The 22,794-nt window shown below is 45.7% G+C and overlaps 1 protein-coding gene across 2 annotated transcripts in view; it reads left to right on the top strand.

The window, feature by feature from the left end:
* Window positions 1-22,794, top strand: part of SCYL1 (SCY1 like pseudokinase 1) — a 73,899-nt gene that overhangs the window by 35,205 nt on the left and 15,900 nt on the right. For both annotated transcript variants that reach the window (XM_082270321.1, XM_082270320.1), the window contains exons 10-14: window positions 6,931-7,086; window positions 7,711-7,899; window positions 8,019-8,094; window positions 8,202-8,402; window positions 18,419-18,549. In XM_082270321.1, coding sequence (XP_082126447.1) covers window positions 6,931-7,086; window positions 7,711-7,899; window positions 8,019-8,094; window positions 8,202-8,402; window positions 18,419-18,549 — 753 coding nt within the window. The remainder of the gene's footprint in view (window positions 1-6,930; window positions 7,087-7,710; window positions 7,900-8,018; window positions 8,095-8,201; window positions 8,403-18,418; window positions 18,550-22,794) is intronic.

The following is a 22,794-nucleotide window of genomic DNA, read 5'->3' as shown; positions in this document are numbered from 1 at the left end:
CAGTAAATTTAAGAAATTTTCATTCAACAATACTGCTTTTTTCATTGCACAATTGTGGTTGGTTCTGTTCAATATTCAGCTAATTTAGGAATAGAATAATTAAAATAGGAATTTTTCTTTCAACACTTCACGCTATGACTTGACAGGGAGGATTTCAAAGGAGAACTCCCATCCAAACCTATTGCTGTAGTTTCGAATAGAAGATGATTGGGATCAAATTTTTATGTTATTGTCAGGACATTTTACATTGTCATTGGGCTGGATCATATTCCTAGGTAGACAATAGGGGTAGTCATGATCATAGGGAGGAGATTTCAGAAATGTACCATTTTGGATAGCTTCATGAGGCAGTTATAGACAATTATCAGTTACATTATTATTTTTTTTTTTAAAGGTATTTTATTGGTATTTGTAAAACACACAAACATTAATTCCAAACCAGTGATAACAAATATCAGGTACATCAAATAGCAAATGACAGCTGATGCATAAACCAGGAGTACATACCCATCCAAACATCCGGCACAGTAGAACAGTAAGGAATGGAATCAACAGAAAAGTAACCAACCCCCCCCCCCCCCCTCCCAACCATCCGACCATATGTAACCAGAATCTAATAGAAGTACCAGCATAGCATCACATCCCACAGGGCCGGGTCAATGCCCGGCCAAACCCTGGAACATGGGCTCTTTACGGAAAACAACCTCCCTACACCTCCAAGGAGCCTGAAACCGAGTCCACCCACACTAGCCAAAGTTTGTTAAATTTTTTGGGGCAACCCCTAGCCAGATAGGTAAGCTTATAAAGAGGTAGTGCGTTATTGACAAGAGAGACCCAAGCCTCCACAGAGGGAGGGTCGGGACTCTTCCACCGTAGTGCAATCAATTTTTTAGCATAAAAGAACAGGATTCTCGACAGCACTTTCTGAGACTGCCCAAGGCTCTCTTCCGACAGGTTGCCAAGAAGGCACCTATCTGGAGAACAGATATTCGGAAGAGCCAACTTCTCCTCCATGAGGCGGCAAATCCCCTTCCAAAAGACCTGAATGTGGGGGCAGGCCCACACCATATGAAAGAAATCCCCTTTAGGGGCCTGGCATCGAGAACATGCAGCAGAAGGGAGCCTACCCATACAATGTAATCTATACGGAGTATAATATATCCTGTGCAAATAATTAAGCTGAATCACCCTATCCCCTGCCGCAATAATCCCCTCAAACTGGGATTCCAGTAGTTCATCCCACACCTCCTCCTCCAAGTGGGGCAAGTCCTTCTCCCACCTGTCCCTGATTTTGGCCATCTTACCATCTCGATCCAGATTGAGCACAACATAATATCTGGAAATAAACTTACAATGATCATCAGCCAAGAGCTCCTTCTCCAGGCGAGCCACAGCCAGGTGCACCCCTCTAAGACCAAATTGTGCCGCCACTGCATGCCTAAGTTGCTGGTACAGGAACCAGCAAGAAGAGGGTACCCCCAGCTCCAGCCTTAGGATCGGGAACGACTTGAACTCATGGTCCTCGAACAGTTGATGCGCATACTTCAAATCAAAGCTCGCCCACCTGCGGGGATCAGACAGCTTGTACAATTCAGGGAGTCCAGGGTTATACCACAGCGGAGCATTAGGACAATTATTAAAGGCGGAACCTCCAATACGTTTGTTGCAGATCTGTGTAATTTTGTAGGAAAGCTTCAGAAGCTCCGCACCCCCCGAAGGATAAGGACCCCTCCGGTACAATGAGTTGAGAAGGGTCTCATAGGAACCTATCACCGCCGCCGCGGTCGTAACCGCGGCATTCGGGAGGTCCAGGAAGAACCAAGCATGTACATGGGTCAGTTGGGCCGCCAAATAATACGCCTGAAGGTCAGGAACCGCCAGCCCACCAGCAGTAGCAGGGAGCTGCAGAGTCCGGAGTGATCTCCTCGCCGGCTTCCCACCCCAGATAAACAACAGTAGGAGAGACTCTATAGCCTTAAAAAGAGACCTGGGGAGATACACCGGGGCCTGCCAGAATAAATACAGAAAGCGGGGTAAGTATACCATTTTAAAAATATTGTCTCTTCCCATTAAGTTCAGGGGTAATTTGATCCAAGTGGACAGTGTCAACTTAAGTCTCTGAATCAGCGGAGTAATATTATTGTCAATATAAGAGCTGACCGGCTGTTGAACCGTCACCCCCAGGTATTTAAATGAGGAGACCACCTTGAGCGGGTGCGGAGTGCGCATCGTGGGGGCCATGGCAGGGTCAAACGGAAAAATCACTGATTTGGTCCAGTTGACCCTGAACCCGGAATATCGGCCAAAGTCGTTTATCACCTGCAACGCAACTGTCAGAGAGTCAGTACAGTCTGGCAGATAGAGAAGCATATCGTCAGCATAAAGGGAAGTTTTTTCAACTAGATCTCCTATCCTACAACCTTTAATCCGCCCATCCCCCCTCAATAGGGCCGCCAAGGGTTCGATGGCCATGGCAAACAGCAGGGGCGACAAAGGGCACCCCTGCCTAGTGCCACGGCTCACCGAAAACGGTTTAGTAACAATATTGTTAACCCGAATCCGCGCCATCGGGGAGTTATAGAGCAGCTTAACCCAGCCTATAATCTTAGGTCCAAAGCCCAGCCGAGCAAGGACCGCAAACAGGTAAGGCCATTCCACTGAGTCAAACGCCTTATGAGTATCTAAGGACACCACCACCCTAGTGTCCACGGCCTCCGAAGGCAGCTGAAGATTCGTGAAGAGTCTGCGCAAATTTATCGCTGTAGAGCGCCCGGGAATGAAGCCGGTTTGATCCGGGTGGATAAGTTTAGAAATAACCGAGTTCACTCTACGGGACAGCACCTTGGCCAGAACCTTAACGTCCACATTAATTAGAGAAATAGGACGATATGACTCACAGTGTGTGGGATCCTTGCCCGGCTTTGGGATCAAGACAATAAGGGCCTTCCGCAGAGAGGGAGGGAGTTCCCCAGCTTCAAAAGCTTCTCTATACATGTTCAACAGGCGCGGAGTGAGGAGTTCTGAATAAGCGCGGTACCACTCAATCGGAAAACCATCAAGTCCCGGAGTTTTATTGGCAGCAAAAGAGGCAACCGCGGCCCCTATCTCATCGGCAGAGATCGGGGCATCCAATGCCAACCTATCCTCCGCTTCCAATTCGGGTAGTTGTACTTGCAGCAAATATTCATCCAGCTCCGCCGTGGTATAAGAAACCTGAGAGGCATACAAGGACGAAGAGAGACGAAGGAGACGAAAGCTGCCGTGATATCCTCCCTAGAGGTGCACAAGCAAGAGTCCGCATCATACACAGCTGATATGGCCGTAACAGGGTGTTCAGAGCGAGCAAGATAAGCCAAAATTTTACTATTTTTATCCCCGTATTCAAATATACGTTGTTTTTGATAAAGCAGTTTTTTCTGAGTTTTTTCAAGGAGTACTAAGTCTAGTTGTCTCGCACTGTCTCTCCAAAGGGAGTAATTGGAGGAGGAAGGGTTCCTAACATATTCCAGTTCAGCAGCCGTCACTTCTGCTTGCAGGGACTCTACCCGCCAGGCCCTATCTTCCCTCAACTGGTGTATAACCCCTGCAACCGTACCCCTCATGGAAGCCTTGAAGGCGTCCCAAACAATAGCCCCAGCAGCCGTCTCCGGATTAACCCGCCAGAAGTGGGCAATCTCCTTAGCCGTGGCATTGAAAAAGACCTCCTCCGTTAACCACAGGGGGCTGAGCCGCCATGTTTGGAGGCCACGTGTCGCAGAGAGGCCAAATCGCAGTAACACAGGAGAATGGTCCGAGATAGCCCTGGGCAGATACGAGACAGCCACCAGTCTGGGGAGCAAATCCGGAGACAGCAAACACATATCAATCCTAGACAAAGTTTTATGAGTGACTGAGTAACAGGAGTATTCTTTTCCATGTGGATTCTTCCAGCGCCAGCAATCCACCAGGTTATACCTGGCTAAAGAGGCTGCTAACGACGAAGAAGGACCGTCCTCTCCAGGACACCTGTCTAAACTAGGAGACAATACAGAATTAAAGTCCCCGGCCACTATCACTGGACCCTCCGCCACCTGGAGGAGCTGGGACATCAAGGTGTCCCAAAAAACCAGGGTAAACGGAGGGGGTACATAGACAGATACGAAGGTATATACCACACCATTAATAAATAAAAGTAAGATTACATATCGACCATACACATCAGTGATCACTTGTTTAACCGAGCAACCCAAGGAGCGAGCAACAAGAATAGATACTCCCCGAGCGTGGGTAGAAAATGTGGCATGAAAGGTATACGCCGCAAAGGCCCGTTTGAGAGCCATAGTCCTGGAGCCAGTCAGATGAGTCTCTTGCAAAAAAATAATATGCGGTTTGTATTTCTGAATGTAGTTGAATACCAAAGCCCTCTTAACACGATCATTCAAGCCCCTGACATTCCAGGACAGGAGTGTCAACATCTCCTCAGCTATCTGAGCAGAAGAGACAATGACAACCCCCGCCAGGGAAGGTAGCGCCCCCGCGGGGACCAAAGTAGGAGCTTGCCATAAAGGCTACCATGGAATCAGCCAGGCAGAAAAAAAAAGCATACTGGTAATACATAAAAGTGCATAGGTCGGGTAACCGTCCCCAAAAAAGAACAAAAAGCCCCCTCCCCCACCCTGTTCATGACACCAACTGTCACAAACCTATTCCCTAAACCGAACCAAAGGTAGAACTGTAGGGAAAGTACACAAATACTCATTAATCATGTGGACCTCCGGGGCCACAACAAAGTCCACGAGTATGTAGCATCCAAAGTGCAGGAGTATAGAGGCCTCAAACACAGGAGTCCGCCGGTCCCATCAGCAGAAAGGGAAAACAAAAATCGGTGCTTGGCAGCGACCAAAAAATAACAGGACTTGAAATAGAAACCTGAGCAAGGGGTCTCCCGGACCAGCAAAGCCTCTCAGCAGGGGAGGAAGCACAGCACTGCAGGTGTATCATGACAATCAGCAAGGTATCAGGCTCTGCCCAGCGAGTCTAGCCATTGGTCAGCATCAGCAGGATCCAGGAAAAAGTGCACTTTGCCTTTATGCACCACTCTGAGTTTCGCAGGGTAAAGCATACTGTACGGGAGGTGACGGTCCCGGAGCCTTTTCTTCACCCCCATAAAGGCAGCTCGTTGTTTTTGCGTAGAAGCAGAGAAGTCAGAGAATATGGTTATGATGTTATTATTAAAGCTGAGATCAGGAAGTTCCCTGGCTCTACGCAGGGCCGCGTCTATCCCTGAAGTGCAGGATGCGTGCCAGCAACGGTCGGGGCCTAGCCCCGGGGACAGGAGCCCTGGAGGGGACCCGATGCGCCCTTTCGATTGCAAAAACTGGGGAAAAAGTGTCAGGACCCAGGGACTTGCGCAGCCAGTCCATAAGGAAGTCCCCGGCCTGTCCTCCCTCAGCCCCTTCAGGAAAGCCCAGAAAGCGGAGGTTGTTACGGCGCAGGCGGTCCTCCATGTCACCCAACTTTGCGGCCTGCGCCCTCTGCTCCTGTTGTAGATCCCGAATGGCAGCAGGGAGGGGGAAGACATCATCCTCCACAGCGCTGATCCGCTGTTGTGACCCGTTGCCTGATTTTACTGACATCTTCCTTAAGGAGAGAAAAGTCCACGCACAAGGCGTCTATGTGAGACGTCAGGGAGGCCTGGCACCCTTTAATGGCGTCCATTATCTGGAGCAACGTGGGCTCCACCGACCGCCTGGGTAGCTTGTCACCCGCCCCTCCCGGGGGGTTATGCGAAGGTTGCAGTGCCGGCCAGTCACCCCCATCCTCCAAACACGGCAGGAGCGGGCTGTTAGAGGCCTCCAGGCCCGGAGACCGCGGGTGGTCGCCATCTTGGGCCTGCTCCTGGTGATCCGCTCCGCGGCCTGCCGGGGACGGGGGCACATCCCCCCCGTATTTTACCATGTCCGCGCCGGTCCAGGAGGTTCCAAGAGTAGAAGCGAGCCCGATCCAGGTAAGTATAGCGGCGGATGGTGCAGGATTACTGAGCGGATTAATCAGTGGCATCGGAGCTGTCTAGAAACGCTCCTCACATCCCGGAAGTCGGACACGCCCCCCCCATCAGTTACATTATTAACATCCACCATAACCCCTCAAGGCATTGACTCCACTAGACCTCTGAAGTCATGTTGTGGTATCTGGCATCAAGCTGTCAGTAGCAGATCCTTCAAGCTATGTAAGTTCCGAGGTGGGGCCTCCATGGATTGGTTTTTATCCAGCACATCCCAAAGATGCACTGTTGGATCGAGATATAGAGAATTTGTAGGCCAAGTCAACACTGAAAACTCGTTCTGTTCCTCAGATCATTCTTGAATTCATCGAACCAGGCAACCTTCTGCCTTTGCTTTGTGGTCTAGGTATAAAGTGCACTTTCCCAATATAGGTGCTTTTCACTGTGGACACGGGCCAGCATGGGCACCCGGCCCTGTTTGTGAAAAGGCAGCTACATACGCAACAGACTGCAAAATACTGTGTTCTGACACCTTTCTATTGAAACTAGCATTACCTTTTCCAGCAGTTCGGGTTTCAGTAGAGGGAGTGAGGTTCACAGGGAGCTTTGAATGTATGCAGCCCTGTGTGCAGGTATCATTTGTGCATGGCTTCTCCAGTTTACGGGCCTATACGTGAGCATAGATTTACTTTTAGGTCACTTTTAGCCTATAGCAACTAATCATCTTTTGTGTGTTGTTCCACACTAAACTGAAAAATAATGAAATGCAATTACTAGAGCTGTACAATTTAGTGTTGTGTTATGGCTTTTAAAGTGAGACATTTAGTTGCCTAGTTGCATCTGACTGCAACGTCTGTTTTTGATTTTAGCAGTCTTGTATATCTTGCGGTGTTGTAACGTAACATTATCCATTAAAGCTGATCCCTTTTTCTTTCCCTTTTATTTAGTCCATGTTGCTTCTGGCTCCCAAATTAAATGAAAACAATTTAAATGTGGAGTTGATGAAGCATTTTGCTCGACTTCAGGCACGGGATGATCAGGGGCCAATCCGGTGCAACACAACTGTGTGTTTAGGCAAGATTGCTTCCTACCTCAATCCTGCTGTAAGTAAAAGTTTTACTATGCTACTGTGTGTATTTTAATTTCCTTTATTTCTGATATTATACATTTTAAGGTTTTGTTCATGGATTTCTAGATCAAATTATTACTGCCAACAAAATGGAGTTTATTTGTAAATTCACACAACTTTCACCCAAGTTTAACATATTTACACTGCATAAATGTGTGGATTCTAAGTGAAAATTGTGTGAATCTTTTGTGTGAAAAACGTTATAATCAAAATAAAGCCCAACATAAGTACAGTATGTACAGCCACCAGTCACTTCAGTCAGCTGAATCTTCTGGTGTATGTATGGGCAGCCTAAAGGAAATCTAGCAGTCTTTTTAAAATAAAGCATTTACTTAAGACAGGTATCACAAGAATCCAGCTATTACCAATTTATTTATTAGTCTGAAAAGCCTCCTATCTGCAAAAAGCTTAAAATGGCTGCCAGGTTTTCTTACTAAAGATTACGAGACTTTAATAGCGAAGTATTGGAATGAGACCAGTGTAAACCTGCTGACTATAAGAAAGAAGATGGAATATCTTTAAAATACAGCCTGCAATGCATTAGAGACTCTTTATACAATTAAACAAATGACATACTAAGGTCACATTTTTCTCTCAGACGCGGCAGAGGGTTCTGATATCGGCATTCAGTAGAGCTACAAAGGATCCCTTTTCCCCATCGCGTGCTGCTGGTGTTCTTGGTTTTGCTGCTACACACAACTTTTACTCAATGAATGACTGTGCTGGTAAGATCCTACCAGGGCTTTGTGGTGTCACAATGGATCCGGAAAAGAGTGTCAGAGATCAGGTGAGAGAAATGCAAGAAATTGTGTGTGTTTTTTTTTTTTTTTCCCCCACTGACAAAGCACTGATGAAGAGGAATATCATTCTGTTTCTTCATGTCACATTTCTTTATTCATCTTCCAGGCCTTTAAAGCAATACGCAGCTTTTTGGAGAAACTGGAGACTTTGTCGGAGGATCCAGCACAGATAGCAGAGCTTGGTAAGCGAAAGATGGGTTTGGTGTAATTTGCTTTCCCTTTAGCAATTTTATATGTTTTCCCCTCTAAGCGGATGTTGCATTTTATATGTATCTGGCTCTTTTCACAGAAAAAGATGTACATGCAGCATCTACGAGCCCAGGTGTTGTAGGCGGCTGGGCTGGCTGGGCTGTCACGGGAGTTTCCTCCTTGACCTCCAAATTTATCCGGACCAGTGCAGCAGGAGGACAGGATGTGGCTCCTGCACAGGCAGCAGCACCAGGGCCATCAGTATCTCCAGCTACAGCACCAGCTGAAGCCAGCAAGCCAGGTGAGTGTCCCATGCAACTGCAAGGCACACACACTTTCCAGTCTTTGCACACAGAGTGGCTATTTCTCTGTTACAGCATATTTAGGGAAGATGACACTCCTTTACTATGACAATGTATTTGGCATCTATTGAATAAACAGACAATTTGTGCCCTGAATAAAATATTTACTTTGTCATAGAGCTGCCAGGGTTCAGTCATCAAGTTCAAACAATACCCTGTGACTGACAGATAAATTAATTAAGTCTATCTCCTCGCATCCACTTTTGATGTTGACTACCAGCATAAAGGGTTTACGCTCTTAGATGCCATTCATTATGAATAGCACTGCAACCTACAGTAATGCACTACTGTTGCAGTGCACTGCACTTACAATATCTTGTGCAGAAGTGGTTTTTGGTGCGTTGGTTTATTAGATCATTCACAATAAAGTTTCCCTTTTTAAATATCACTAAAAACTTATAATAAAAAGGTTTACTTTGCTGATTTATGTCGGCTGTGATTAGTAGACGCTGGTCACATCAAAACACACTTTTCCTTTTTATAATACCTTGTCAGCAATGTAGCATATTTTATAAAGTATTTTTACTGCACCTTTACTACATAGGGTATGCAACACCCTTGTTACCACCGCTTTTACCAGCTAGTGCGGGCATGCATTGACTGTTCCTGTGTTAGGAGAGCCACTTTCACATACTGTGATTTCAGCAGCCTCTGTATGAGATGAGGTGGAAGAATAAGAATTTCTTACCGTCCTGTATGATGTCAAAGCAGAACAAGCACAGCCAGGCACTGAAGAATACAGTGCAGGTACACAGGCTGTATGTAAACTACTTTGTAAAAGCACTCTACACCCCCCACATGGCAGATACTGCATTGTATTTTAGGAAATTTCCTTTACTTTTATATACAGAAAACTTTAACAGATTACCTTTTTAGTTGATGTTTGAGCTACAATAACAGGACTGAAGAACTTTCTTTTTCGTGTAATCTATAACATAAGTAACACAATGTAAAAATGAAATCTATTTCTTGGAGTACCTCACGGGACACACTGCAGACTATAATTAATTCATTCATAACTACCTTGTTTATGCGCCACCTTTTGGTTAAATGGACACTGGCAGAAAAAAAACAGACTGGAAGTCCTCACCTAAAAAAACCCATCTCATACAGGAAGCACCTCAGTTTTTTCACCAGTGTCTTAAAGTCGATGGTCACCGAAGTACAACTCTCTGTGGTGTTATCAGATTCTCAAGTGATTTCAGCAGGGATCTGGAGATGTGTCATCTGGATCCATTCCTATGGCTGGGACACTGAGATGGATACCTACCTGGGCCCTGCTACTATATATATGGATGTTTCTGTGGGGATTGCCTGTAATGCTGTTTCTGTGATGGATGCTGCGTATATGAAACCCTGTGTGGTTTTTACTGACCAAGGTGTTTCCAGTAGGCTGCTGTACAGGTCCTGGTAATTGGACCCCAAAGGATAGGGGAATAGAGTCCCTGAAGGTCATGTGTGACATAGCCCGAGGTGATGGGCGAAGGTTTGAATCTCGTCTATGGATAGGATCCTGCAGCGAGACATGGTGAGTGTCCCTGCAGTGTCAGGGCTCTTTAGGGGGAACACAGGTTATGCTGTCTTAAATGTCTTCCCAAGCTTTCTGCTCTAGGGGCATTGGTGGTCAGGTCTGTTCCCCTGTACAGCTACTGTGGCTTAGATAACCAGGAGCTGAAAAAATAAAGGGCTGTGTGGCTTCCTGATGTGGTGGTCTTTCTGCGAGTAAGTGTTTCTACGGCCGCAGTTATGGCAGGTGCTTGGGCATGTGTGTGGAAGTGGAAATTTGTCATAGGGCGGAGTCCAGCGGCTATCTTACTAAAGGATTAAGGCCAGCGTCCTCCCAGGCTTTTCTTTGGCGACTTTGGCTGTGGTCAGACAGCTAGGGGGCACAGAGCAGGCAACTTTTTTTTTTTTTTTTTTCTCTAGGGCATGTGAATACTCCACGGGGTCCCCCAGGCGGTTTATCTATTCATTGCTGTATTTGGTGCAAGTGTATCCTCCCAGATGAGTGGGCTTGCGGGGCAGGCACAAACCCCTTTTCCCCTACAGTGCCTTGCGAAAGTATTCGGCCCCCTTGAACTTTTCGACCTTTTGCCACATTTTCAGGCTTCAAACATAAAGATATATAAAACTGTATTTTTTTGTGAAGAATCAACAAGTGAAAAATTGGGCGTGCAAAATGATTTAGCCCCCTTAAGTTAATACTTTGTAGTGCCACCTTTTGCTGCGATTACAGCTGTAAGTCGCTTGAGGTATGTCTCTATCAGTTTTGCACATCGAGAGACTGAAATTTTTGCCCATTCCTCCTTGCAAAACCGCTCGAGCTCAGTGAGGTTGGATGGAGAGCGTTTGTGAACAGCAGTTTTCAGTTCTTTCCATAGATTCTCGATTGGATTCAGGTCTGGACTTTGACTTGGCCATTCTAACACCTGGATATGTTTATTTGTGAACCATTCCATTGTAGATTTTGCTTTATGTTTTGGATCATTGTCTTGTTGGAAGACAAATCTCCTTCCCTGTCTCAGGTCTTTTGCAGACTCCATCAGGTTTTCTTCCAGAATGGTCCTGTATTTGGCTCCATCCATCTTTCCATCAATTTTAACCATTTCCCTGTCCCTGCTGAAGAAAAGCAGGCCCAAACCATGATGCTGCAACCACCATGTTTGACAGTGGGGATGGTGTGTTCAGGGTGATGAGCTGTGTTGCTTTTACGCCAAACATAACGTTTTGCATTGTTGCCAAAAAGTTCAATTTTGGTTTGATCTGACCAGAGCACCTTCTTCCACATGTTTGGTGTGTCTCCCAGGTGGCTTGTGGCAAACTTTAAACAACATTTTTTATGGAAATCTTTAAGAAATGGCTTTCTACTTGCCACTCTTCAATAAAGGCCAGATTTGTGCAGTATACGACTGATTGTTGTCCTATGGACAGAGTCTCTCCCACCTCAGCTGTAGATCTATACAGTTCATCCAGAGTGATCATGGGCCTCTTGGCTGCATCTCTGATCAGTCTTCTCCTTGTATGAGCTGAAGGTTTAGAGGGACGGCCAGGTCTTCGTAGATTTGCAGTGGTCTGATACTCCCATTTCAATATTATCGCTTGCACAGTGCTCCTTGGGGTGTTTAAAGCTTGGGATATCTTTTAGTATCTAGATCCGGCTTTAAACTTCTCCACAACAGTATCTCGGACCTGCCTGGTGTGTTCCTTGTTCTTCATGATGCTCTCTGCGCTTTAAACGGACCTCTGAGACTGACAGTGCAGGTGCATTTATGCAGAGACTTGATTACACACAGGTGGATTCTATATATCATCATTAGTCATTTAGGTCAACATTGGATCATTCAGAGATCCTCACTGAACTTCTGGAGAGAGTTTGCTGCACTGAAAATAAAGGGGCAGAATAATTTTGCACGCCCAATTTTTCAGTTTATTTGTTAACAAAGTTTGAAATATCCAATAAATTTCGTTCCACTTCATGATTGTGTCCCACTTGTTGTTGATTCTTCACAAAAAATTACAGTTTTATATCTTTATGTTTGAAGCCTGAAATGTGGCAAAAGGTCGAAAAGTTCAAGGGGGCCGAATACTTTCGCAAGGCACTGTAAATGCTACAAACCATACCCCATAATGACATAGTGAAAGAAGTTTGTTTTTAAATCTTTGCAAATGTATTACAAGAAAATCACATGTACATAAGTATTCGCAGCCTTTGCTCAATACCTTGTTGAAGCACCTTTGGCACCAATTACAGCCTCAAGTCTTTTTGAGTATGATGCTACAAGCCTGGCACACCTATTTTTCGGCAGTTTCTCCTATTCTTCTTAGCAGGACCTCTCAAGCTCCATCAGGCTGGATGTGGAGCGTCGATGCACAGCCATTTTCAGATCTCTACACAGATGTTCAATCGGGTTCAAGTCTAGGCTCTGGCTGGGCCAATCAAGGAAATTCTCAGAGTTGTCCTGTAGCCACTCCTTTGTTATCCTATTTTCCTTGGGGGACCCCACTTTCCACACCAGACCATTCAAAGTACTCCCCATTTATCACCACCCTTTGGACTCGCCCCTGCAGCCAGCTTTTTATCCAGGTACTCCCTCTATGGTCCATAACTACGTACCTTAGTTTGTACAGTAAGCGTTTGTGGGGAACTGTATCAAATGCCTTTGCAAAATCCAGATACACCACTTCCACAGGCCTTCCTTTATCTAGATGGCAGCTCACTGCTTCATAGAAGGTTAATAGATTGGTCTGGCAAGAGTGTTTTTTTTTTTTCTTTTAATTCATGCTGATTTCTACTAATGATACCGTTTTCATTACTAAAGTCTTATATATATATATATATATATATATATATATATATATATATATATATATATATATATATATATATATATATATATATATATATATATATATATATATATATATATATATAATTCCTTATCATCCCCTCCAATATCTTACAGACTATTGATGTTAGGCTAACCGTAGTTCCCAGGGATATATCTTGGCCTTTTTTAATATATTGGTACCACGTTGGCTTTTTTCCAATCAGCTGGTACCATTCCATCCTTCTAGCCATACCATTGTTCCTAATTTTTATGGATAGTCTACTATCACCTGAGTTCTTTAAGGACCCTCTGGTGTAAGCCATCTGGTCCCGGTGACTTATTTTATGTTGCGTTTTTCAAGTCTAGTTCTGAGTCTGTCTTCTGTTAACCATGTGGGTGCTTCCTGTGACATGTTATTAACTTTACCATTACAAGCTGGGTTAATGTATCTCCCTAATTCTTTTGTGAAGATTAAGGAGAAGAATTTATTTAGCACCTTCGCCTTCTCTCTGTCCTTTGTAGCCAGATTCCCTTCGTCATCCTTTATGGAGCCAATGTTTTCTGGCCTCCCTTTCTTACTCTTTATATACTTAAAGAATTTCTTGGGGCTTTTTTTTTTACTCCTCTTCCGCTATGTGCCTTTCCTGTAATATTTTAGCCTCCCTGATTTACGTTTCTTATGGCATTCTTTGTAATTTTGGAATGCTGCCAATGACCCATCAGAGTTGTATTTTTTTGAAGGCCTTTTCTTTAGTTTTTTTTATGCATTTTTACATTGGAGTTTAGCCACCCAGGTTTTTTTTTTAAGCTCTTATAACCTTTTTGGAATGCACTAGCCAATACCTTCAATTAGTATGTTCCTAAAGCCCTCCCATTTTTTCCTCGTTTTTTTTTATTCCTAGGATTTTATCCCATTTAATATCATCTAGCATAGAGCACAGTTTATGGAAGTTGGCTCTTTTGAAATTCAGTGTTCTTGTGTTTCCTATTTCTATTTATACTGAATTTATAAATAGAAATAGGTTTATACTGAAACTAATTGACCTATGGTCACGGTTTCCTAAGTTGCCCCTTATTTCTACATCCGCAATCAGGTCTGTATTATTCGTAATCAGTAGGTCTAGTAACGCATTGTTTCTCGTTGGTGCGTTCATCTGACTCATGAAATTGTCCTGCAAAACGTTTAGGAATAGCGAGCCTTAGATGAATACGCGGTTCCTTCTGCCAAGTCTATATCCGGATTTTTGAAGTCTCACATGTTAACGACCTCTCACATCCTTGCTGCCATTCCAAGCTGTGATAGGAGGTCCTCCCCCTCTTTCCTCTGATTGGGGAGCCTATAGCCTACACCCAGTATTACTATCCCCATATTACCCTCCCTTTGAAGCTCTACCCATAGGGATTCCACCTCCTCCCTAGCTCTGTTTAGTTATATAGTCCCTCATGTTCACTTGCAGATTGTTCTTGATATACAGGCATACCCCTCCTCCTTTTTTACCTTCTCTATCTCTGCGATAAAGGGAACACCCCTGAATGGTTGCCAGCCATCCATTAGAGCTGTCAAACCAAGTCTCAGAGATTCCCACAAAATCAAAATCCTCCTCATACACTTACAACTTCCATCTCGTTGGCCAGACTTCTAGCATTGGTATACAAACCTTGTAACTTTGTCCGGTTGCATACTGTATCCTCGTTAGATGCTATAAGGCTATACTTTCGATTTGTCAGCCTACCTACCTTGGGTTTTGGATTTCTGGTCACCCTACCGCTAATGCCCCCAATAATGCCCGCTGAACCTTGCTCCCTGCTGGCTAATTCTACATCTGGACCCCCCATCTAGTTTAAAAGCACCTCTAACTTTTTGCCCATCTTCTCACCCAGTACGGCTGCACCCTCCCCATTTAGGTGCAGTCCATCCCTACTAAAGAGCTTGTAGCCGACTAAGAAGTCAACCCAGTTCTCCAGGAACCCGAACCTCTTCTTACTACATCAGCTCCTCAGCCCCTTGTTAACTTTCATAATCTCCTGCTGCCTCTCTGGCATGGCTCGAGGTACAGGTAGTTTTTTTTCTGAGAATACTACCTTGGAGGTCCTACTCAATTTGGGGCTTAAGTCTCTGAAATATTTTTTAGGACTCTCCACCTTCCTCTAACGTTTTCATGTGTACCATGACAGCCGGGTCCTCCCCAGCCCCACCCAATAATCTGTGAAATATGTATGGAAGGAGGTTGTAACGGCGCTACCTTAAAGTGAATAAGTGCTTATTGTATGTGCCAACTTAAAACAAAGTGCCAATAAAAAATGTGTCATAAAAAACCATTTAGTTTAAAATAAAGTGCACTAGTGATTTGTGGTGTGACCAAGTTAGCTGGTTAATAAACTGGGCCCATAAGGTGCAACTCAGTAAAGTGCAAGTGCTGTGCTGCATATACTAAACGAGTAAGAAATAATGGGTTCCCAATGTGCATTTATTTTGTGATGACAGTTGATAATAACAGAAAATAAGTTAAATTCATAAATAAAGTAGTGATTTAAAATGCATAAAACAGTGAACATAAATTCATCCGTGCTGTGCGTGGAGTTTGTATTACCACTTAAGTAAAAAAGTGCCAAAATGAATGAGAGAAAGTAATGAATAAAAAATGGGGTTGCAATTCTGTTGTACATCCACTAGATGTCGCCCCTAAGTATACGACCTGTGCTTGAGGAAAAAGATGGTCGGTTTCTTCCGGGGTTCTCCAGTGAGCCAAACCAAGCTTTTAGTACATTTGAGGCTGTCTAGGATCAGCGGTGATGGCCGGGAAGCTTCCGCGTTCCACGGCCCAGGCTCCGAAACCGGAAGTGACGTATTGACGTTGCGACTCCGCCCTACGCGTTTCGTCATGTGACGTCTGCTGGAGCGACCGCTGATCCTAGACAGCCTCAAACGTACTAAAAGCCTGGTTTGGCTCACTGGAGAACCCCGGAAGAAACCGACCATCTTTTTCCTCAAGCACAGGTCGTATACTTAGGGGCGACATCTAGTGGATGTACAACAGAATTGCAACCCCATTTTTTATTCATTACTTTCTCTCATTCATTTTGGCACTTTTTTACTTAAGTGGTAATACAAACTCCACGCACAGCACGGATGAATTTATGTTCACTGTTTTATGCATTTTAAATCACTACTTTATTTATGAATTTAACTTATTTTCTGTTATTATCAACTGTCATCACAAAATAAATGCACATTGGGAACCCATTATTTCTTACTCGTTTAGTATATGCAGCACAGCACTTGCACTTTACTGAGTTGCACCTTATGGGCCCAGTTTATTAACCAGCTAACTTGGTCACACCACAAATCACTAGTGCACTTTATTTTAAACTAAATGGTTTTTTATGACACATTTTTTATTGGCACTTTGTTTTAAGTTGGCACATACAATAAGCACTTATTCACTTTAAGGTAGCGCCGTTACAACCTCCTTCCATACATATTTCACACTTTAACCCCTTGTGGGTTTGGTTGTTGGCAGCTTACACCTTCACCATTGTCTAAGGTCTTTACTCCATAGCGCTGGTCACCCCTACCTTTCCACCCAATAATCTGTCCACCAGATCCGGGATGTGCCGAACCCGAGCGCCCAGTTAACAACAAACCGTTCGGTGCTTACTGTCTTTTTGACTCATTGCCCTCTCTGTCCTTCTAATAATTGAGTCCCCTACCACCAGAACCTGTCTTTCCTTACCCTTAGCCTAATTTCTGCCCTCACTGGAGGAGTTCTTGCCCTGGCAGCTAGGGGCATCGCTCTGCTCCAGCAATGCTGGTCCCTGACTGGTTTCCCCAACATCATGCAACAGGGTGTATTTATTGGGATGTTCCAGCCCAGGGCCGGCCTCCTTGGCTCTTTCCTCTCTACCCTTCCTGTCACCCAACTACTCTGCTCTGATGCCTGCACCCTTGTATCTCCACCTACCTCTGTGCTGGCACCTGCTGGGTACGTTCCCAGTTCTCCTTAAGAATGGAGATTCTTCTCAGTGTTGCCAGTTGCTTCCCTTGATTCAGGAACTGAGCTTCCAGGGAAGCAGCGTGCTTACATTTTGTGCAGCTGTATTCGCCACAAGATGTACACAGAGTTGCATCTCCAAACCCGCCGAGCATCGTACCTACTAATCTAATGGGGATTGGGAATTTAACTCTGTTCTATTAACTGTTTACTAGCTTCCTGACTTTAATTTCTCAGCACACAGTTACTCATTACTATTCAACACTACACAGTTACTCCACTCAGATACTCCCAATGCTCAGGTATTCTTCCCTTACTCAGGTACTCCACAGCACCCAGTCACTCTGCAGCACTCAGCAGTACTCCGTTACCATATTTCGTTACTCACCGTACTCCGTTACTCACCGTACTACGCAGCACTACTCAGTCACTCCGCAACACTACTCAGCCACTCTACAGTACCCAGCAGCACTCAGTCACTCGTAGTAGTCACTCACCGATAGTCATGCTTTATAGCAGGGGTGCTCAACCTGTGGCCCACCGAGCCCCCTGATGTTTTCCCCTGCCTCAAACCAGCAAAGTGCCTGCCCGTGCTCTAGGATGGTGGGTCAGCAAGCGCAGATCGCGATCCACCAGTTGCTGACCTGCCTTCCAGAGCATTAGAGTGCATAGAGCCAATGCCGACAGCAAAGAAAAAAGGTGGCTGCAGAAAAGGAAGCAGGAGCCACATAAGCAGATGCTCCCCCTATAGCACAGGTGATGCAGAGTGATACCAGATGCACTTTGCCTGGGACCATCTAAGCAGCCTGGAGAGCGATACCAGCAGAAGCTGGAAGAGGAAAAGATGTTTATTAAACATCACATACACTGTTCTTTTGCAGTGGCATATTGGCGCTTAATAATATTAACGGTTAGGCTGTTTTTACATCTGATCTGCGGCTGCAGTGCAGTGCACCTGCAACTTTCCTGAGGGTTAACTGCACTGAGCCATAGACTTCTATTATATCCTGCGGATTTGGTGTGCTTTCTGAAAGTGCACTAAAATTCCTGAATGCAGGAGTCTTGGAGCACTTTCAGAAGGTGCATCACAACGACAAGGTGTAATAGAAGGCATAAGTAAAATGCAATGGATCCCTGTGAAAGCAGTCTTATAGGGGACTCATTTACATTTGCCATTTAGGGGGGCGGTAAAACCCCATAGTTCATTGTGGCCCACGACTGGTTACCAAAACACTTAAGTGGTCCTCGCTCTTCAAAAGGTACAGCACCCATGCTTCATAGCCTGCTCTGTGTCCCATGATGTAAGAAAAAGGAAATTGGATTTTTGTTCTTATCTGTAAAATCTATTTCTTTGAGTACAACACAGGACACAGGTCCCATCCCTCTTTTTGGCATTCAGTACTTGCTATAAACCTGAGGTACTTCCTGTATGGGAGGGGTTATGTAGGGGAGGACTTCCTATCGTTTTTTTTTTTTTTTTTTCCATTGTCCATTTACCTTAAGGTGGCGCATAACCCAGGTAGTCATGATTTATAGCCTGCTCAGTGTCCAGTGATGTAATCCACTAAATGGCTTTTACACGCAAGTACAAAAATTCAACTTTTACATTGTTTTATATACGATTTATTGGTTTAGATGCCATTTCTGCATCGGTGCCTCCTGCTGCCTTATCCTCAGCTTCTCATTATGAGCCTGAAGAAGAGGACAATGAGGTTGATGATAACACTTTGGACCGATGGGATGATGAAGACTGGGGAAGTCTTGAGGTAAGGCATCATTTTTTAAATGCTTTGGTTACCCTGCATGCACTGCATGTTTGATATCTAAAATAACTATATATACGTATAACTGTACTTGCCTGTGGGAGATAAATGCAGAGAGAAGTGGTGAGACGGTTTCTGGTTACAAACTGACTTGCTTTCTGCATCTTGTGCTACCACAGGACACAGAAAGGAGTGTGTGCAGTTAATGCCTTATTACCTTAGGGAATAGCAGGCGGTTCAGAGCAGTGTTTTTCAGCTTTGCAGTAGGTTTCCCCAGGATTGATACAGAGCTTAAAAGTCTGTTGAAATATGCAGGGCTCAGGAGCTTTAAAAATGGCGCTGCTTTTCCAGTGGCCAGCCAGACAGCAATGATGCCTAAGAGCATTCAAGTGCATGCAACAAGGTCTCTGACAGCTACTCTAAGCTACTGGTTTTGGAGATCTATGGTCTCTTTCCTAAGGATGTGAGCTGTCAGCATGTCTGGTCCTCTATATGTCAGGTCCATTATTAAAGGATAAGTTCATTTGCAGGTGAAAAAATGTGCTTGATTTATTTTTTGGAACAGAAGCTTGGAAAGCATTGCATCAGCGATCAGTAGATCACTGATGCCATGCAGGTCTCCTGCATACCTGTCAGTGTATTGGCTTACCCGTACAACACTCAATTAGCTACTACAGTGCTCCACAGCGCCCCGCAGCAACGTGGTAGTTCATTGAGAACTTCTAACCGACAGCCGTTAAAGATATCGGGGCTTGTAGCTCATTTAGACACACAGGGCTGTAACTTGTAGTGTTCTCCTTAATTCAGTATAACAATCATTTATTCTGTTCATCATAAAACAAAATTTCTCTTACGTCCTCTGACAGTCGCCGCCCACTCATACAGTTTTCACCAATGGGGTATTGACTTCCTCTCCACAGGAGTAGCTAGGCATAAGACTTGTTAAAAAACCAAGCATTTACATAGACACACCCATGGGGGCTGTCCCACTGGTCCAATACCCCCCTGCAATAGCCATCCCAACTCAGTTTGTCTTCTGCCTAGTTAAGGAGTAGATAGGCTTCCCTGTGCTGGGGCTACAGTCTCAGCCTTCTTCTATTTTATGATTTTTAATTTCTGCAAATGTCATTTTTTTCTTTGCATTACTAGCTGTTTATTTTGTCAGCGTTAGTTAGTCGGATCTTCGAATGAAGATGGCGTTTGCGGAGCTGGGAGTCGGACTGGTCGTCCTGGTTCTCCAGGACAGAGGGTCAGATGGAATCTCAGCCTGCCATCGAGCGTTTAGCAGGCTATGTGTTCGCCCTGGCCTCGCAAACGACCCATCCCTGTCCTCAGGGATGCAGCCTGTGAGGTGGCTACCTTACCCGGACGCCTCATCCACGGTTATCCGTTATTTGGCGTCCTGCGTTTTTGGCTGACGGCACCCCTGCCATCTGAGGGCGGGCAGTTTCCCGTCGATGAGAGGCACCCCACGCCATCGGATGAGGGACCTCAGAAGGGTATGGCTGCGTCTGCGGCGACCATTTCAAAATGGATCAGACAGACAATTTTACAGGCCTATTCGTTGAAGGAACGGGTACCGCCCTTCCCTGTTAAGGCGCACTCTACCAGAGCGGTGAGTGCGTCCTGGGCCTTCCGGCATCAGGCCTCGATGGCCCAGGTGTGCAAGGCTGCGACTTGTTCGTCAGTGCACACCTTTTTTAAATTCTACAGAATTGATGTTCTGGCATCAGCTGATGCCTCCTTTGGCCGCAAGGTTCTCTGTGCGGCAGTACCGTTGGGGACCCTGGTTTTGTTGCGGGTCCCTGGTTGTTGGAGTTGTTTACCCCCTTGGTTATTTGCTTTCCTGGGTTGTTGCTCCTGTTGAGCCTTTTTTGTTACACAGAAGGTTACCTTGCTGTTCATGTAAGGTTCCTTTCTCCAATGTGGGTACTGCGTTGCCTTTTCTGATGGTTGCGTTCCCACCCCTCATGTCTACACTGCTTTGGGACATCCCCATTGGTGAAGACTGTATGAGTGGGCGGCGACTGTCGGAGGACGTAAGAGAAAACTGAATTTTTGTAAAATCTTACCGTAAAATTCCTTTCTCTGAGTCCTCCGACAGTCGCCGCCCCCGCCCCTCTTTTGGGGTTCTTATACACTTAACTGCTTGCTACCAAACTGAGTTGGGATGGCTATTGCAGGGGGGTATTGGACCAGTGGGACAGCCCCCATGGGTGTGTCTATGTAAATGCTTTGTTTTTTAACAAGTCTTATGCCTAGCTACTCCTGTGGAGAGGAAGTCAATACCCCATTGGTGAAGACTGTATGAGTGGGCGGCGACTGTCGGAGGACTCAGAGAAAGGTATTTCTCTATCGCTCATTGACAGACGTAGTCCTCGGTGATACAGCACCTTCGGGTTATGTTGCCTCCACAGGAGTAGGACTAGACAGGAAATAAAATGCTCTGGCCACACCCTAGGGGCAGTCCCAGAGGGTATATCCTCTCTCTCTCTGCCTCAGCAAATCAGTTTTTTTCTGTCTAGTCAGGAGTAAGGACCTAGATACCTTGCTGGGATCTTCGGTCCTGGCAGGATTTTTTTCTTAGAAAAGAATTTTTTAAGACAGCTTTTTTTCTCCAGTGTTCCTGTGAGATCTTCAAGCAAGAAAGCTGAACTGGGCGACGGGCTGGATGTTGAGATCCAGTGGTCACCCCAGTTCAGCCTACGAGCGCGTGCAGGCCATAGCTCCGCGCTGGGTCGGCCGCGACATAGTCCCACTGGACGGGGACTGACCCTGCGAGTTAAACGTCTCGCTGAAACGCCAAAGACCATGAGTCACGGCGCCCGTATTGGTCGACAGCCCTCCTACCTCGGTGGAGAGGGGTACTGTCAGGAGTTGGCGCCCTCCTGGTTCCGGTATGGTGAGTAGTATGTTCCCCCTGACGGGTCTTGTGGTGAACGCGGGCCCCTCTCTGTAATGGTAAGGATGGGTTCCCCTCTATCCTACAACATGTCACAGATCCCCCTAATTGAGTGTGATTTTTGTGTACAAGAAGCCAGGAGGCTTGGTTTGGGAGCTGACAATCTAATTGTAAAGATGTGTAAATGATTGTAGTCAGTGGCAGTACTAGAACTTTACTGTGATAGTATAAGGTATCCTACCTGTCAGTAGCCACAGGGCGATGTCTATACATGTATACTGCATTCCAGATCATTCCTCCAGCTAAGCAGCGGTCCGCATACGGCCCGCTAGGGTCCGGTACCTCCGACCACGCTGACCACCATGAGGGTGAAGGGTTGTGAGGCCGAGATCCTTCTGCAGACATGCCGCTATTCTGTGCAGGCCGCCGCCATTGTCTGGTAGATCGCACGAGGCCGCCATTTTGGTGTAGCCTCGTGTCTCCAGCATGGGGGCGGCCATGTTTGATGTGACTCAAACACCTCATGGAGCCAGGGGGAGGAGCCGGCAGGCGTGTTAAGGGGCGGAGCCGCCTCTTTTACCCAGGAAATAGGGCCAAAGACTTCCTGTCTGTAACAAGACAAGCACTGAGCAAGCTGATGAAAACTTCTGTGCATCAGGGATGAGCCTTGGGGTCTGTCTCTCTCTCTGTGGGGTCCAAAAAGGCAGGTAACACTGAGGGGCGCTGTTGCGACTGGGGGACACAAAAAAAAAAAAAAAAAAAGTTTTTTTTTTTTTACTTTGTCATTTTTTGTCGCTGGCAAGTGTCTTGTATAATCATTGACCCTGCCGCATAGGTATCCCCACCTGATCCCCTCAAGGTGGCCGCAGGACCCTCCAGTACCCCACTTGTGTTTTAATGCATTATCGGCAATTTTGGAGTCTTTGGTATCCCGGGTGGAGGTGGCCTGTCAGGGACGGGGGTCAAGTAGCGACCCCCGCCTACCCCTATTGTTTATCAGATACTTCAGATACGGATTCGGAACTGGTCAATGCAGTTGCAGGTCCCTCTTAGGGGGCTGTTGTCTCAGGTAATATCTCCTCAGCAGTGAGGAGCACGTTTCTGCCTCCGCCATAGCACAAGAGTGGTGGATGCACTAGTTGTGTCCGTCCGGGAAACCTTTAGTCTTGAGGTTACACCGGCAGAGGTAGCTGAGACTGAGATTCCTTTTTGGTACTTGTTAGCCTATCAAAAGGGCGAAGGATTTTCCTTTACCCAAATGGGGTCGTTTTGAAACGAACCCCTGTTATTTCCAAACGCATGGCTAGGTGCTATCCGTTTGAGGAATTCCTCTTTATAGGATAGAC

This window comes from Pelophylax lessonae (genome assembly GCF_965119305.1).
Source record: "Pelophylax lessonae genome assembly, chromosome: 10".
Taxonomy (NCBI): Eukaryota; Metazoa; Chordata; class Amphibia; order Anura; family Ranidae; genus Pelophylax; species Pelophylax lessonae.
This window is presented reverse-complemented; position numbering and strand designations above follow the sequence as displayed.